The 15,660-nt window shown below is 43.6% G+C and overlaps 2 protein-coding genes across 3 annotated transcripts in view; both read left to right on the top strand.

The window, feature by feature from the left end:
- ETHE1 (ETHE1 persulfide dioxygenase) overlaps window positions 1-2,076 on the top strand; it is a 16,097-nt gene extending 14,021 nt beyond the window's left edge. For both annotated transcript variants that reach the window (XM_042439521.1, XM_042439520.1), the window contains exons 8-9: window positions 143-259; window positions 1,024-2,076. In XM_042439521.1, coding sequence (XP_042295455.1) covers window positions 143-259; window positions 1,024-1,076 — 170 coding nt within the window. In that variant the 3' untranslated portion in view covers window positions 1,077-2,076. The remainder of the gene's footprint in view (window positions 1-142; window positions 260-1,023) is intronic.
- Window positions 2,077-13,277: 11,201 nt separating this feature from the next.
- PHLDB3 (pleckstrin homology like domain family B member 3) overlaps window positions 13,278-15,660 on the top strand; it is a 29,764-nt gene continuing 27,381 nt past the window's right edge. Inside the window, exon 1 of the mRNA XM_042440191.1 lies at window positions 13,278-13,421. The gene's annotated coding sequence lies outside the window, so the exon portion shown is untranslated. The remainder of the gene's footprint in view (window positions 13,422-15,660) is intronic.

Below are 15,660 nucleotides of genomic sequence, written 5' to 3'. Positions count from 1 at the left end.
AGGATTCTGGGAATTATCACCTTCGAAAAGGAATTTTTCCAAGCTCTGCCTCCATCACAAAAGCTTTGCTCAGTAAATCTGTTGTCCTTCATGGTGTTATGGGGGAAATGCCATGCTATTTTCTTATCCCTTACTCTTGCAGGCCAGACTGTGTCCACGGTGGAAGAAGAGAGAACTCTGAATCCTCGTCTGACTTTGTCTCGGGAAGCTTTTGTGGAACTGATGAACAATCTGAATCTGCCCAAACCCAAACAGATTGGTGAGCTTCTGTTCCCCAATTTAAGGAGAGGAACAGAGTTCAGAGTCTTCTCTGAACTCCAAGACAGTATCATTGTCTTGGAGAAGGGTTGCTGGGTTCCAGCATTTTTGCAGCCGCCAGGAGATGGAGGGTGGGAGACCAATGACTTTCCGATCCATTAGGGCAGTGCTTCTCTGGCTATCAGATGTGGGAGGGTGGCTTTTATTTTTCCCTATTTTGCCAAGGACTATTTGTACCCATTGGCTACAATTCCCCCTTTCCCCTCTGCTGGGGATTGGCAGCCAATGACTTAGTGACAAGTTCACGTGTGTGTGTGTGTGTGTGTGTAAACAATATCTTTGTAGAGGATGGAATTTTTGTCCTCCCTTTGCAATTTCCAAAGCACCCCAGCACTCACTGTTTCATGGCAATAACCTCCCATCCCCATGGTCATTCTGGTAGAGAGGAGGACTGGAGAAATATCTGGCTATGTTGTCATAGCCAGCTGCAAGCTTATGACAGCATGTACAGAGACCTCTAGAAGACCCAGAAGGTCCTTGGCGGAGGATGTCCTCGATCTGTGTCTGGTTATGGGTTTGGTTGTGTCCCACTCTTCACTTACACTCCAGTGGCTGGGGAGGGGGCTATTGCAGCAAAACAGTGATTCCTGAGCGTAATGACAGGGAAGCCGAGTTATAGTTATGAATGCAGAATTTTTACACTATACTTGACCATGTTGGGATCTCAACCTCTGTGTGATGTGCTCACTTTCTCATCTCCTGCAGATTTTGCAGTACCTGCTAACCTCAAGTGTGGAGTCCAAGATGTAGCTTCTTAGCCATACACTTCCTCTCCTGGACCATGCCTCCTTCAGCACAACTGCAGGGCATTTGAAGGGGCTTTTGCCATTGCAGTGTGATTGCTTCATGGGGCTTCAACTCCAATACCACTGTTCTGTAAGTGACGGAAGGAGAAATGCAAGAGGCCAGACAGATACATCAGCAGCCTTCAATTCTGGGCCTGCACCTGTACTGTATCTGTATGGAGAAGAACCAGCACCCTCTGACTCCTAGCTGTACTTAGTCTTCAGTCCCATTTTGCAGCATCTATTTGCACTAATGGACATTTCCAGCCCAGCCCTGAGATCCATTTATGTTCCTTTCAGGGGTCCATTGTACTGAGGTTTCTCTTTTGACCTTTTCATATCTGTCTAAAAAGGTGGAGAACCTCATTCTGTGAATGTCTGGAACTCAAGGTAGGCAGGACTTTGTATGTGAAAGCTCTCTTTTTTTGGGCAAGAAAATAAATGTTGCTTGTTATCCAGCTGGAATTTAAAGTCAGGTGGAATTCTGCTACCTTGGCTGTTCAAGGTTGGGATGCTGTTCAGGGCAATTCACAGTCTACTCAGTTTCAACACCCCATTGTAAAGCCTCACAGATGATACTGAGAGTTGGAAGGGCTCTCATTGGCCATTGAGACTAAATCCCCCCTCAACTCAGTTCAGGATCTCCAGCTAGAGTATCCCCTACCTAGCTGTCCAGCCTCATTTTGAAGATGTCCAGAGAAGGAGATGCAACCACCTCTCTGTGCAACTGGCTGCATTGTCAAATCAGTTTTATTGTCAAGGAGTTCCTCCTAACGTTCAATTGAAATCTACTCTACTGTAACCTAAAAGCCATTAGACCTGATCCTACTCACGGCAGCAAACTTGCCCTCTCCTGCCTGTGGCAGCCCTTAGATATAGGCAGACCCCATATAAAATGAGCTCATAGTATGTGGTTTCTTTAATAAGTTGCTGTGTAGGTATTCTCTCAGATACAAATAAAGTGGCTTTTTTATTTGTGGCTTTCCCACTTTCATGGGGTTTTTGGGTCACTAACACCAGTGAATGTGGAGGGCCCACTGCACTATTACAGTTCTCTGGAGCAGTTTCATGTTCCTGTCACTAGAGTGCAGTGTTTCACTATGGGATCCTGTGTCAACTTCTCCAAAATTTCTGCAGAGCAGAAGAACTGGAAAGAGAACCATCCATTTTCTCTTCACTCCTTGGACTGTATCTGTCTGATTTCAAATCTGTTGTTTGCCCTCCTTGGCAAACAAGGTGGCCCTTTCCTGCTAAATGGAAATGTATGAAAATAGATATGTGCCAGTTTTGAGACACTGATAGCATTCAAGTGCACATACTGTTGCTTTTCATTCAGTGAGCATTCGTTGCAACGCAGCTGATGCACAAGAGCAACCTGTGCTGGGATGCTACAGTGGTGTATGAGGTTCTGTATGAAAGAGAAGTTTTCTAGCTCATGAAACGGGGTGCAGGTGCCTCCAGCAACAGATTCTGAGGGACACCACATGGATAAAGCAATAAATTGGGGTGGGTAAAGTGCAATCTTTGGGCTGCATCTGGCCCCCAGGGGTCAGAAAATTTTCCCCATATGTTCCAATGTAGCCTGGTGGTTTGAGTGTCCAGCTCTGACTTTGGAGACTATGGTTTAAATCCCCACTCAGCCATGGCATCCCACTAGTTGACCTTCAGAAGTCACTCTGTCTCAGCCTCAGAGGGAGGGAAAGGCAGTGTGAATGCACACAGCAGCAGCAGCAGTATATGTGACCAAGATGGTGAGAATGGCTCCCTTTTGTATTTAGGGTCAATCCCCCCCCCCCAAAAACCCCTAACCACCTTCCTCCTCTCACACCCTCCATTCTTTCCTCCAATGTGTGTTTTGTACGAAGAACACAATTCCTCTCCTTTGATAAATGTTGACTCAAGTCTTCAAAGCCAACCTGACTTGTGTTTCTTGCACCTTTTCACCCTGGAAACATATCCATAAAAGCCAATCCATACCCATTCTTTGCATTCCTTGCAATGTTTAGGGTATCAGTGAAAATCCATGCTCAGTGGATATCACATTAGACATGGTTGCTGCAATTCCCAGTGCTCTCCTTATTTGCATTCCTCTATTTTCCCACATACTAAAAAAACCCTAACTCTAGAAGGTGGGCCTGCTATTGAATGCAAAATGGCAGTGGCACAAGGATAAATAAAGCCCACTGTTTCTTTACACAGTGCGGAGTTAGGACTTTATCAGATTAGTATGATTCATAACTGTACAAGGTTCACAATGCAAATAATAATAATAATAACAACAACAACAACAACAACAAAGTCTCGCTAATGACAAATTTTTCCAAGCTTTGTGTGTTAGCAAGTTGGGGTGAATTCTGGGCTGTTCTGTTTAACCTGACTTGGCTTGCCTAACCGTAAAGCTGTGTTGTTGGGATTAAATATTATCATTGTTGTGTGTCCTGTGTGTTCAGTTGTTCCCCTCCCATCTGTTTGCCTGGGTGCTTCTTGTTATCAGCAGGCAGAATACTTTGCCCCTTGATCTTCCACCTGTACCAAGTGATGTGGTTGCTGCATAGCTCAGGACTTCAGCTTGAACATTTGGTGCCTTTGTTATCTCACTTTTAATTCCACTTTTTATTTCCAAAGGCGAGTGGCTTTAACATTCTCCACCCCGCGCCTCGTGATCTCCCATCCAAGCAGCCACCCAAGGCTTTGAAAACATATTTTTTGTACCCTATGCATGCTGAAGGATTCCTGGACTTGTAGTCCAAAAAGGAATTCTGCCCCAAGTTTGTGGGTGCTCCATACCCTCTGACATTTGACAGATGAAAATGGGGATATCTGTGGCCAAGCAACATCAAAGTGTGTTCAAGATGGCAAACGTTATTGATGAAGAACACGCAAACTAGGAAAAGGTGCAGCAGTTTGCTTTTGCCTGAGCCTACAGGGAAGAGCCAGATTCTGCCTCTTCTTCTCCTCCTCCTTCCCTTTGCCAAAGTAATTGTGAACTACTTTTGCACTTTGAAATAATAATAATAATAATAATAATAATAATAATAATAATAATAATATAGTTTATTATAATATTATAGAAATAGTTGGAAGCAGCTAAGTAAGTTAGGGGGAAGTGGGAGGAGGAGAGATAAACTGGCCATTTAAAACCCTACCGAAAAAGTGAATTGACAGCAGATTAATTGGGACTGTCCCTGACAGATTGGGACTGTTGTTATTGCTGTTGTCATCATTGTCATCCTTTATTTATATAGCACTATCAGTGTAAATGACACTTTAGATAAGGAGCTTTGCTGTTATGTGCCTTTAGGTCATTTCTGACTTATGGCGACCCTAAGGCAAACCTATCATGGGGTTTTCTTGGCAAGATTAGTTCAGCGAACGTTTACCATTGCCTTCCCCTGAGGCCGAGAGAATGTGACTTGCCTAAGGTTACCAAGTGGGTTTCATAGCTGAGTGGGGAATCGAACCCTGGTCCACGGAGTTGTAGCTGAACACTGAGACCACTACAGTATGCCACACTGGCTTAGCTACATGAATGGCTTAACATTTTTAATTTGAGACTTCCTTGCCCAACCTATTTAGCTTTTGCAACAAAACTGTATTTTCTTAGGAGAGACTCCTGCATGCTGGTATGGCTTCTATCATTCCCAGTGAAAACTTGGAAAGATTACTTTATTGGAATATAACTCCCATCATCTTCTATTGCATTGGTTTCAATCTTTGGTCCTGTGTTTTGGACTTCAGTTCCCAGAAACCCACCAGTTTGGCCAATGAGTTTGGAATTCTGGGAGCCAAAATTACCCAGAAGTCCAAAGGCTGAGGATCACTGTTCTAGTGGCTACTCTGGCTGGCTGGCTTCTGGGAGCTGTAATCCTCAAAATAAGTCAACCTTTCCAAGTTTTCTCCCCAGCCACCATGCCCACTGGCTTGGATATCAATGGTATTTGCAATGCAAATATAAGTTTGCATGTGCTATCTGCACAAATATACAATGTTCGTATCGAGAGATGTGTGTGTGATGTGTGTTTTTGTAAATCAACTGCCAGGGGCTGAAAATAAGAGAAGAGAATGATAGGCCCAAACTCACATTTTACTGCAGGTTTCACACTCTCATCTGAAGTCTTCAAATCGCCTTATCTTAAATGTGTTTGGAGTTGTGGTTGTTGAGCTGTGTGATCAAGCACACTGGAGTTGTGGTTATTAAGCTCAGCAATGTGTCCTTGCTGTCGTATGTCTTATATAACATTCTTCAGTGTTAGGGGAGAGAAAGACAGAAATAGGGAACCAAGCCAAGACTTTTCTCATCCCTGCAGTTTGAATGGTAAAACGTCTTGGCAAGATTATTTGCATTTTCATTGCTATTTACAAATATTAATGAATTTGATTTTTTTTACAGATTCTTTTGTAAACTTTCTCATTCTCCTACCAAGAGCCATTAAATTAGGAATGAACAAAATGAGGCCTTCAGATGTTTTAGATAGCCAGCATGTTGTAGTGAGCATTGGAATATGACTCTGGACTCCTGGGTTTGAATCCCTGCTCAGCCATGGAATCCCACTGGCTGATCTTGAGCAAGTCACACCTTCTTAGCCTCTGAGGAAGGCAATGGCAAACCCGTTCTGAATAAATCTTGCCAAGAATAGGGTTGCCATAAATCAGAAAGGACTCGAAGGCACACAACAACAAAGACATAATAATAATAATTTATTTCTTACCCGCCTCTACCCATGGAACACTCCTCTCCTATTGGCACCCCATGATGTTCTACCTTAATTCCCCCTATTTTCCCCTATTATATTCCTAGCAGTTTCCTTTCCAAAAATAACAGATCTCTTCAAAGAAATCATTCTACTGTGGCTTCAGGGATGAATTTGTCTACCAAATAGCATACTTGTATGCAGCTACACCCGGTGCCACCCATGGGGTTATTTGTGCAGCTGTGTTCCATATGGCCATGTTTCTCCACTTTCTGCCTCTCAAATCAAAATGTGTTCAGTCAACTCATAGTCGGGGGGGGGGGTCTCAGGGGAAATGTACTGTCTGTACCTGGTTAAATTTCATGCATGAAAACTATGACGTTTGAACAGGGGTCAAGATGGCAAAGGCCATTAATGAGGAAAGCCACACAAACTAGAGGAAGCTGCAGCAGTCTGCTTTTGTCTGAACCTATTGGGAAGGGCAAGATTATATTTGTTTCTCTCCCCTGCCACCACTGAGTTAAATGAATGCAAACTACTTTCGCACTTTAAATTTACAAGGACGAAGAGAGAGAAACTGGGACATTTTAAAAGCCGCTGTGTGTGGCTAAGCAACATCAGAGTGTGGTCAAGATGGCAGAAGTTATCAGTGACAAAGGACACACTCGCCAGGAGAGGCTGCAGCAGTTTGCTTTTGGCTGGGCCTACTGGGAAAGGCATGATTTTGCCTCCTCTTACTGAATTACTTTTGCACTTCGAACTTAGATTTGCAACAGATAAGGTAAAGGCTTTACAAAAGGGTAAAGTAGGAAGCAGAGAGGGAGGGTGTTTCTACTCGGTAGAAATAATGCTGTTTGACACCACTTTAACTACCATGGCTCCTTCCTATAGAATCCTGGGATTCATAGTTTTGCGAGGCACCAACACTCTTTGGCAGAGAAGGCTAAAGGCTTTGCAAAACTGCTATGCCAAGGATTTCACAGGATGGAGCTGCAGCACTTAAAAAGGGGTCAAACTGCAATATTTCAGTAGTGTAAATGCATTTTAAAAGCATCTGTAAAAGAGGGGTGGCAGACGATTAATTGGGACTGTCTCTACCAAACTGGCACAGTTGGACAGTATTTAACCAGCAATAATTTACTGTCAAATACCTAAAGCAAGAATGTGTTCCTGAGATTTCAAGACAGTGGGAGTCCTCCTCTCTCTTCCCCCTGCCTTTGTCTCTCTCCCACCTATATAGTTTTCCCAGAGAGGCCTTGCTTTCCCAGAGATTTCCCAAGGGAAACCCAAAGGACCATAAACATGAGCAAAGCCAGACAGGATCTGACATGTTCTGAACTGTCAGTTTAGCCAGGCATGCTTGAGAGGAACTGGTTTTTCCCACAGCCCCAGATGCTGAGGTTGTGCAACTTTTGCCAAAGCGTCCATCTGAGAGTTGTCTTTTCCTCCCTAGAGCTGAGAGGAGAACTTGGGATGACATACGTCGACATTTCACAGATAAGAACTGGGACACATGTGGCTTAACAAAGCAAAAAGTGCAGTTAAGATGGAAAAAGTTGTTAAGGAGGAAGAATGAATAATCGGGAAGAGGTTGCAGCAGTTTGCTATTGCCTGAGCCTATTGGAAAGGGCAAGATTGCATCTCCCTCCAATGACTTAACTGTGTACAAACTACTTTTGCACTTTGAACTCAGTTTGCAAGAAATGGAGTAAGCTGAGGACAATGGAGGAAAGTGGGAAGAGAACAGAGAAACCGGGACATTTTAAAACCAGATGGAAAAGTAGAACAGCTGTGGATTAAGTAGGACTGTCACTGCCAAAAGAAAGTCATTTGCAGCTTACAGTCAGCCCTCCACATTTGTGGCTTTGACTTTTGTGGCTTTGATTATCTGCAGATTTGGTTAATATGTTCACTTTAGGAATTGCTAGGTCCTCCACAGGAATTATGCTGGATGTTGACCTCAGAGTTGGGTGGAAGGACCTAGTGATTCTTAGAGAAAACACTTATCTAGGCATTTGCAGGTCTTCCAACATGATTCTATGGTCAAATTCTGATGGATGTTGACCATCGAGTTGCACTGGAGGACTTGGAGATTCTTAAAGAGGTGTTCTCTTAGGTAAAAACAATAGTGTTTTTTAATTTGCAGTTTTTCAACATTCACAAAGGTCCTTGCCCCATTAATGCCAGCAAATGTGGAGGGACAACTGTAAAAGTCTTGAGTTTTGTGTGTATGTCTTTTAAAAGTGCTCCAATAATTATTGATAGACTTTCTGGTCATTATAAACAGTGGCTGCTAACTTTTCCACTGAATTTCTTCTTTTGCTTTTAAGAAAAGCATAATCCAATTTTTTTCTTTGGCAAGGAGAAAAAGAATTGGACAAAACATCACCTATTTGGGTTCTTTATATAAGGCTCCTCTTTTTAAAAAAGCACAGGAAGAGGAGCAAGAAAAACAAAACACTGGCACCTCCCTGTTTTGTTAAAAACTGGTGCCTGACTGTTTTCCTCTTTCCTTCCAACACTTTCCCCCTTTTGTATCATGTGTATTAAAGATTATAAACCTTCAGGTAGAGGCCTCCATTTGTATGTGTTTTCATTTGCACAGTGCGTAAAAGGTTATAGGCATTGTGTAAATAAATCATGATGAGGATATTAAAAGAGCAAGTGTAAAGAAATTATGCTGTTCTCTTTCCGAACGCTAGAATTAGAGGCCGTCCCAGATATTGGTTGGCAAATGTTCCAGGCACACAAAAAGAACTTCTTCCGTGAACGTATGAATCCACCTTGAATTTTGAGTCAGCCTTTCTTCTACTGAGCCCACTCTTCCTAAACCAGTTATTTGAGATCTTTTAACAACTGAGGATGTTTTACAACAAAGAATGAAACTATGAGAATTTGCAAATGCAGTGTGTCATTAAGCTGCACCCTTCCTTCTTCATGTAGCAAAGAATATGACTGGAATCCTCTATCACAGTGTGCATTATGTAACTGTTCATGGCAAAGTAGTTGGAGAGCATGTGGTTGGTTGTTTTACAACTTTCCATGGCAACATGTGAGAATGGCCAGTAGCAGATATGGCTTTTTGAAAGGGATTGCACAAATTCATGATCCATGTCAATGATTGTGACAGATGGCCTCCAGCTGCAGTAGCAGGATACCACCAAAGGTCTCAAGGTGGAGAGAAACAGCACTTTCATGGCCTTGGTGAACTTCCCAGGCTGAGGTCAGTGTGTGTGGAAGCAAGGATTGAGCATTGTATTGGCAACAGGTTCATAAACCTGCAAGGGCAGTTCTAGGCTTGGCAAGCTGTGAGTCAGCCATGTTGCCATAGGCATTCTTGGACATGAACTTTGGCATGGTATTCCTGATTGGTGTGTACCCAATGACCTCAAGACTGAAGGCAGAGACGCTGGCTGAAATTCAGTATGGGACTTCAATTTACATAATGTCTGCAGGAAATAGGACTGAGCAGTTTCTCAATGCAGGTATTCAGCAAGGGGTTGCCCTGACATTACTACATAGAGGAGCCAGTGAAGTGACTGTTGCGCATTGGGACGGATGTACCAACGTGCATCCCATTTGGACAACCTCTAGTGATTATGATGGGCATTGGATTAGTCGTGATCGTGAACTGCAATATAGAACTGCAGCCTGGTACATATAGGAAGGCACAGAGGTCCAAGCTTTTGGGATGGTCTTCTCTTCAGGTAGATTGTCTTGGGCAGGCCCTGATGTCACAATATAAGGCAGCATTGGGAAGCCTTTGGTGTCCACATATTGTAAGTGAGCATTCCCATAATTCCCTACCATTGGTCACACTGTATGAGGTTGAAGGGAGTTGGAGGCATAAAACACCTGGAAAGCTGTAGTGTAACATGAGAATATGAGAATGAGCCAGAGGTTTGAGAAACGCATGCACATCATGGGTGGATCAACAGTCAGCTTAAAAGGGTGGGGAAGTTTTTTTGCTTTGCTCTTGCCATCTGTTGAGGATCGACTCTTTTTGGGACCACAGTTTCAAAGATCTGGAAATGTTTCAAAGTGGCAGGAAATGGTGGCATGGAGATAATTTTTAGAAAGCCACTGGGCTTTGGGGTGGTTGCCGGAAACAGGAAGGAAACCGCTTGGCCTACAACTGGTGTGTATCTGCCTATCTTTTTTCCACACTTGTTTTTGTGTCCCTACTAATTCTGGTCCCCAGTGGTTCTAAAACCATCAGATATCTTGTGCTTTGGATGTGATGAGGAAAGGAGTTAAAGATGCAAGAGGACAAGTACAGTCGGCCTTCTGTTTTCACGGATTCCTTATCCGCAGCTCCAACTACCCATGGCTTGAAAATATTCAATATACAGTATATTGAATATTCCAAAAAGCAAACCTTGATTTTGCCATTTTATATAAGAGACACCGTTTTACTGTGCCGTTGTATTTAATGAGACACGAGCATCCACAGGTTTTGGTATCCACAGGGGATCCTGGACCCAAACCCCAGCGGGGCTTGATTCTAGAGTATCCTAGGATTCATAGTTTTGTAAGGCACCAGCACTCTTGCACACAGAAGGCTAACAGAGTTGGGGTGCAGTACTTAAAGTGATGTCAAACTACATTATTTCTACAGTGTAGATTCATCCAAAGGGATAAGCCTGAATAAGGGGAACCCTGCTAGGGTGCCACTGGAGCACCATTTCAAGTGGGGAGGGAAAGCCACAGAGTCATAATTCAAGGGAACTGTGACAGTTCTGATCTTGTTTTGCCAAGGTCCACCTGAGAATCCACCTGGGTAGCTCACACTTCTCTGCAAACCTAACCAGCTTGTTTCTTGAATGGTGTGATGCTTTGTTGTGACAGCAGGGAGCGGCTGTTGTTCAGGTATTGTTCAGGTGGAGGCAGACAGGGTGGGGTGTCCTGTTCTCTTGCTCTCTTCCTTTGGTTATATCCCTATGCCACAGGGCATCCATCTGCCACATCAGGACAGCAGTCTGCTTGGACATTTGCTCATGTCCAGCTATAAAATAATAGGAGCAATGAGGGCTGGGCCTGCCCAGGCTTAACCCTCAGATCTGTTTTCACTTTTATGATTTAGCTGCAGGCCCTATTGAGAGATGCACTTTAATTAAACATGAAAGTACCAGAGAAAAATATGCTGAGCCAGACAGGTTTGCATAAAATAGAGGAAGAGTTTTATCCAAGCCAGACTGTTAGTTCATTTACTCCCATTCCATTTGTGGTGGTCCTCCAGCAAACAATTTTCTCATCCCCTGCAACTTACCTGCCAACATTTCACAGATGAAAATGGGGACCTATGTAGCCAAGCAACTTCAGGTTGTGGTCAAAGATGGCCAAAGTCATTACAAGTTGCGTCTCCCTTACTGAGAATTCTGAAATATTCCAAAATCATCCCCATGGCTGGCTGAGATCTTTGAGATCTTTGCTCTCTGATGGTTTCATGTACACAAACTTTGTTTCATGCACAAAACTATTAAAATATTGTATATAAAATTACCTCTCGTGGGCATGCAACCTAAACTTATGCTGTGCTGTTGAGCTCAGTTCTCTGTCTTTTGTCCTGTTGGCTACTCACTTGTTTGCTTCCCTTTTAAGCTGAGGAGCAGATGCTCACAACCATGCTTACTGGACTTCACCATCCCCAGTTTGCTCTAACCAGTATAACCCACTCTCCCTCTCGTAGCTGGCTAGTACAAGTGTAGGAAACCGGATCATCTCTCCTTCCCTCTTGCCCTTGATCTCAGCTCCCTCCCATCTCTTCCCCAGTGCCAGATCTATAAAGAACAAATATTATTTCAGTCTATTTTGCTCCTGGCAGAAGTGAGTTATATAATGAAAAAAACATTCTGTTTTTCTGTGTGTGTGCCTACTTCAAGATACAGATAGACATCTAAGGCTTTGAGAATGTCCCCCCCCCCCCCCGTTTTATTTATTTGATATGCCACTTTTCTCCCAGATTGGATTTTGGACAGGCCAAAATAAAGCTGCTTCAGGTCACTTTGGAAGCATGCTGTTTAAATGATGCATGCGTCCTAAGAGTCCTTAGGGCTGGAGCATGGCTTTGGCATGGCTTCTGGCTTCTTAGGACACATGCATCATTTAAACAGCATACCTCCAAAGTGACCCGAAGCAGCTTTATTTTGGCCTGTCTGTATGGGCTCATTATGACCATTGATGTTCTAGCCCAATGTAAGACTACCAGATGAAGCTGAGTTTCTTGAGCCAAATCATTGGATTGCAACTCCAAGAATCCCCCAGCTGGGCAAGCAGACTCAGCTTCTGCTGACTGTAGTCCAAAAAAGGAATTTTCCTCAAACTCTAGCCATGGTCCCTTAAGTTTTTCAGCTCTACTTTCACTTGGAAACCTCACACTGGATAGTCACTAAAGTTTCAGTGTTGGAATGGATTCTGAGAGACCAGGGTTTGAATAGGACATAGGGATCAGGCAAGGAAATCCATAGGGCGACCTTAAGCATGTCCAGAGGAGGGCAACTAAAATGGTGAAGGGTCTGGAAAGCATGCCTTATGAGGAAAGACTTAGGGAGCTGGGTACGTTTTGCCTGGAAAAGAGATGGTTAAGAGGTGTCTCTTCTCCAGGCTAAACATCCCCAGCTCCCTAAGTCGTTCCTCATAGGGCATGGTTTCCAGGGCCTTCGCCATTTTAGTTGCCCTCCTTTAGACACGCTTCAGTTTCTCCACATCCTTTTTGAATTGTGGTGCCCAGAAGTAGACACAGTATTCCAGGTGAGGCCTGACCAAAGCAGAATAGAGTGGCACTATTACTTCCCTTGATCTAGACACTATACTTTTATTGATGCAGCCTAGAATCACATTGGCCTTTTTAGCTGCCGCATCACACTGTTGACTCATGTTCAACTTGTGGTCTACTAGAACTCCTAGATCCCTTTCACACGTAGTCTCCTTAAGCCAGGTGTCATCCATCCTATATCCATGTGTTTCCCATGCGATGTGATAACCCTGTTTAAGTATTTGAAGGGGTGTCACACTGAGGATGGAGCAAGCTTGTTTTCTGCTGCTCCAGAGACTAGGACCCGGAGCAATGGATGCAAGCTACAGGAAAAGAGATTCCAGCTCAACATTAGGATGAACTTCCTGGCAGTAAGAGCTGTTTGACAGTGGAACACACTTCCTTGGAGATTATGGTGGAGTCTCCTTCTTTGGAGGTCTTTAAACAGAGGTTAGATGGCCATCTGTCAGTGGTCCTTTGATTGTGAGTTCCTGCATGGAAGGATGGGGTTGGATTGGAATGGCCCTTGTGGTCTCTTTTCAGCTCTATGATTCTATGAATAAGGAGAGAGACGCCGATTTATTTTATTCTTCTGTCCTATTTCTAGCAATTCTGTAGAGATTGTCACCACGAGAAAGAAGGAACCCTTTTCTCCTCTTTCACTTTTCAGAGTTCTGGGCTGACCAGAGCTGGTTCCTTTACAGGCTGGTTTCTCTCTCCTTGCCAACCTTTGGCAGGCTCTGATGTCACAGGTTGTGTTTTGTGTGTGTGTGTGTTTTTCCAAAGCAAGGGTTGTAAAACTTGTTTGAACGCCAGGGAGGCAAGAGCAGAGCTGCTGGAGGCTGACACTGCAAGCCAAGGCAGAAGGAGAAGGTAGGAGAAACCCATTCCACCAAGTGTGTGTTTGTGTCTCTTTGCGGGTCTTTTGTGCATTTGCTTGGCTGTCTTCTAGCTTGCGATCTTCAGGATAGACCCTCCACTGTTTGAGTGGCAGCTGTCCATCACAGAAGACCAGATTCCCAAGCCCTGAGAAGCTGAGTTTAAAGAACTGCTCCTTTTCATAGGACTATAGTTCCCAGAATCCAGAGTTGGCTGGAGGGGGATTCTGGAAGTTGTAGCCCCAGAAATTAGGACAGAGAATGGTGACCTCTTTAAAACCTTCTTTGTTTTTCTCTTCCTCATTTACTGAGAAATCAGACTTTCTTTCTTTCTTTCTTTCTTTCTTTCTTTCTTTCTTTCTTTCTTTTTCTTCCTTCCTTCTTTCCTTTCTCCCAGTCTCTGGACTAAGCAATTATATTTCAGTCACCCTGGGCTTGCCTGTTTGTGGGGGGTGGATTGTAGGATCTGTAGTTCCCCCCAGGAAAAGAAAAGACAAGCATGATCTTGGTGGTGTTTGGGGGATAATGGGAACTGCAGTTCAGATGCAGCCAACCTCTTTCCAAGAAACAAGACAAGGCATTAGAGAGAATGATCTTGGTGGTGTTTGGGGGATAAAGGGGCTCTCAATGTGAGGTTGTCATCCCTAGTGGGAGGAGGAGGAGGATACCAAGGGTATTATTAAGTGGTATTATTAATTAATTAATTAATTAATTAATTACTGGAGTCAGTTTCTCCACTCTGGGGCTGCATCTGCACTGCAGAAACCATCCACTTTGACACCACTTTAATTGTCCAGTGCGATGAAATTCTGGGAACTCTAGTGAGCCATTTAGCCTTCTTTGTCAGAGAGCTCAGGTGCCACAACAAACTACACTCCCCCAAACTCCATAGCATTCAATTGAATCATGGCAGTGAAAATGGTGTCAAACTGGATTATTACTGCAGTGTGGATGCAGTATGGGTAATTTTTAAAAATTGTATTTTATTTTTTGCTGTCCTGCGTTAAGGGAGTGGGGTTAGAAGTCATTGTGATTTGGACATCCCCTCCATCCTGGAATCTGGCTATGAAAACAATGACTTTGAATGAAGACGGGGGCTGCATCCACATTGCAGAAATTATCTGGTTTGACGCTGATTTAGCTACCATGGCTCAATGCTATGAAATTCTGGGAATTGTAGTTTGTTGTGGCACCAGAACTCTCCGACAGAGAAAGCTAAATGGCTCACAAAACTAGAGTTTACAAAATTTCATCGCATTTAACAGTGGCAGTTAAAGTGGTGTCAAACTAGATTATTTCTGCATTGGGGCTGCAGCCAACCTCTATCCAAAAGAAAAGAAAAGACATTAGAGAGAGAGGAGCTTATCACACGAAGGAGATCGGGAGTTCATCCCGTGAATATCCCGGAAAAATCATGTAATTACATGTAACAATTTCATACGATGTCGCACAAAACCTGCCATTAAAGTGGTCACGAAGAAGCATTAATGCACATCTTTTTTTCTTTCGGGATTTCAGTGACAATGCATTTCTGATATCCCTTTGTACAATTGCATGTGATAATCATTCAAGGGATTACTCACCATTTCCGCGATGCTTTAAATGCACTTTAAGCTCTCTTTAATGCCGAAATCAGCCACAGTGTGATAAACTCCAGAGAGAGAGAGCGATCTGAAGTGGCAAAATCATCAAATTTGGTAAAGTGAATATCTTTTCAATAACGGTTCCAAGTTTGCTGGAGATTCTGGAAGCTAGAATTGCCCAAAGTCATTTCCCCCAAGCTCTGCGAAATGGTGAAAAGCAGACATAGCCCAGCTAAACTTCCCCTTCAGCATCATCATGAAAAGGAGCATTAAAATGCTAGGTTTGGGATTGCTATGTGGTCTGGAAACCTCATGGGGTGGTTTCCAAAAAGAGAGAGAAGTTCAGAGGGTGGCTTTTGCAGGGCTTGAGAAAGTGATGTCCTTTATGCAGGGAGAGTCCAAAGGGATTTATTTCCCCTTTTTTAAGCAAAAGAAAAGAAGGGACTTTTTAGTGTTGGAGTTCCTAGAAATGCTAGATCCTGGTCTCTTCTGTGTATGTAGGCATTTAGGGGGAAGGGTAAGTTTGGAAAGGTAAAAGCACAAGAACTGTTGGCCAGTGCACAGAGAGAAGAGAGGTCACTGCTATTTCACCATAAGGAAGTGAAGCTGGAGCGGAGCCAGACTCCGATCTTTCCAGCTTGTTTGTACCAG

Source organism: Sceloporus undulatus, chromosome 9 (assembly GCF_019175285.1).
Source record: "Sceloporus undulatus isolate JIND9_A2432 ecotype Alabama chromosome 9, SceUnd_v1.1, whole genome shotgun sequence".
NCBI classification, from domain to species: domain Eukaryota; kingdom Metazoa; phylum Chordata; class Lepidosauria; order Squamata; family Phrynosomatidae; genus Sceloporus; species Sceloporus undulatus.
This window is presented reverse-complemented; position numbering and strand designations above follow the sequence as displayed.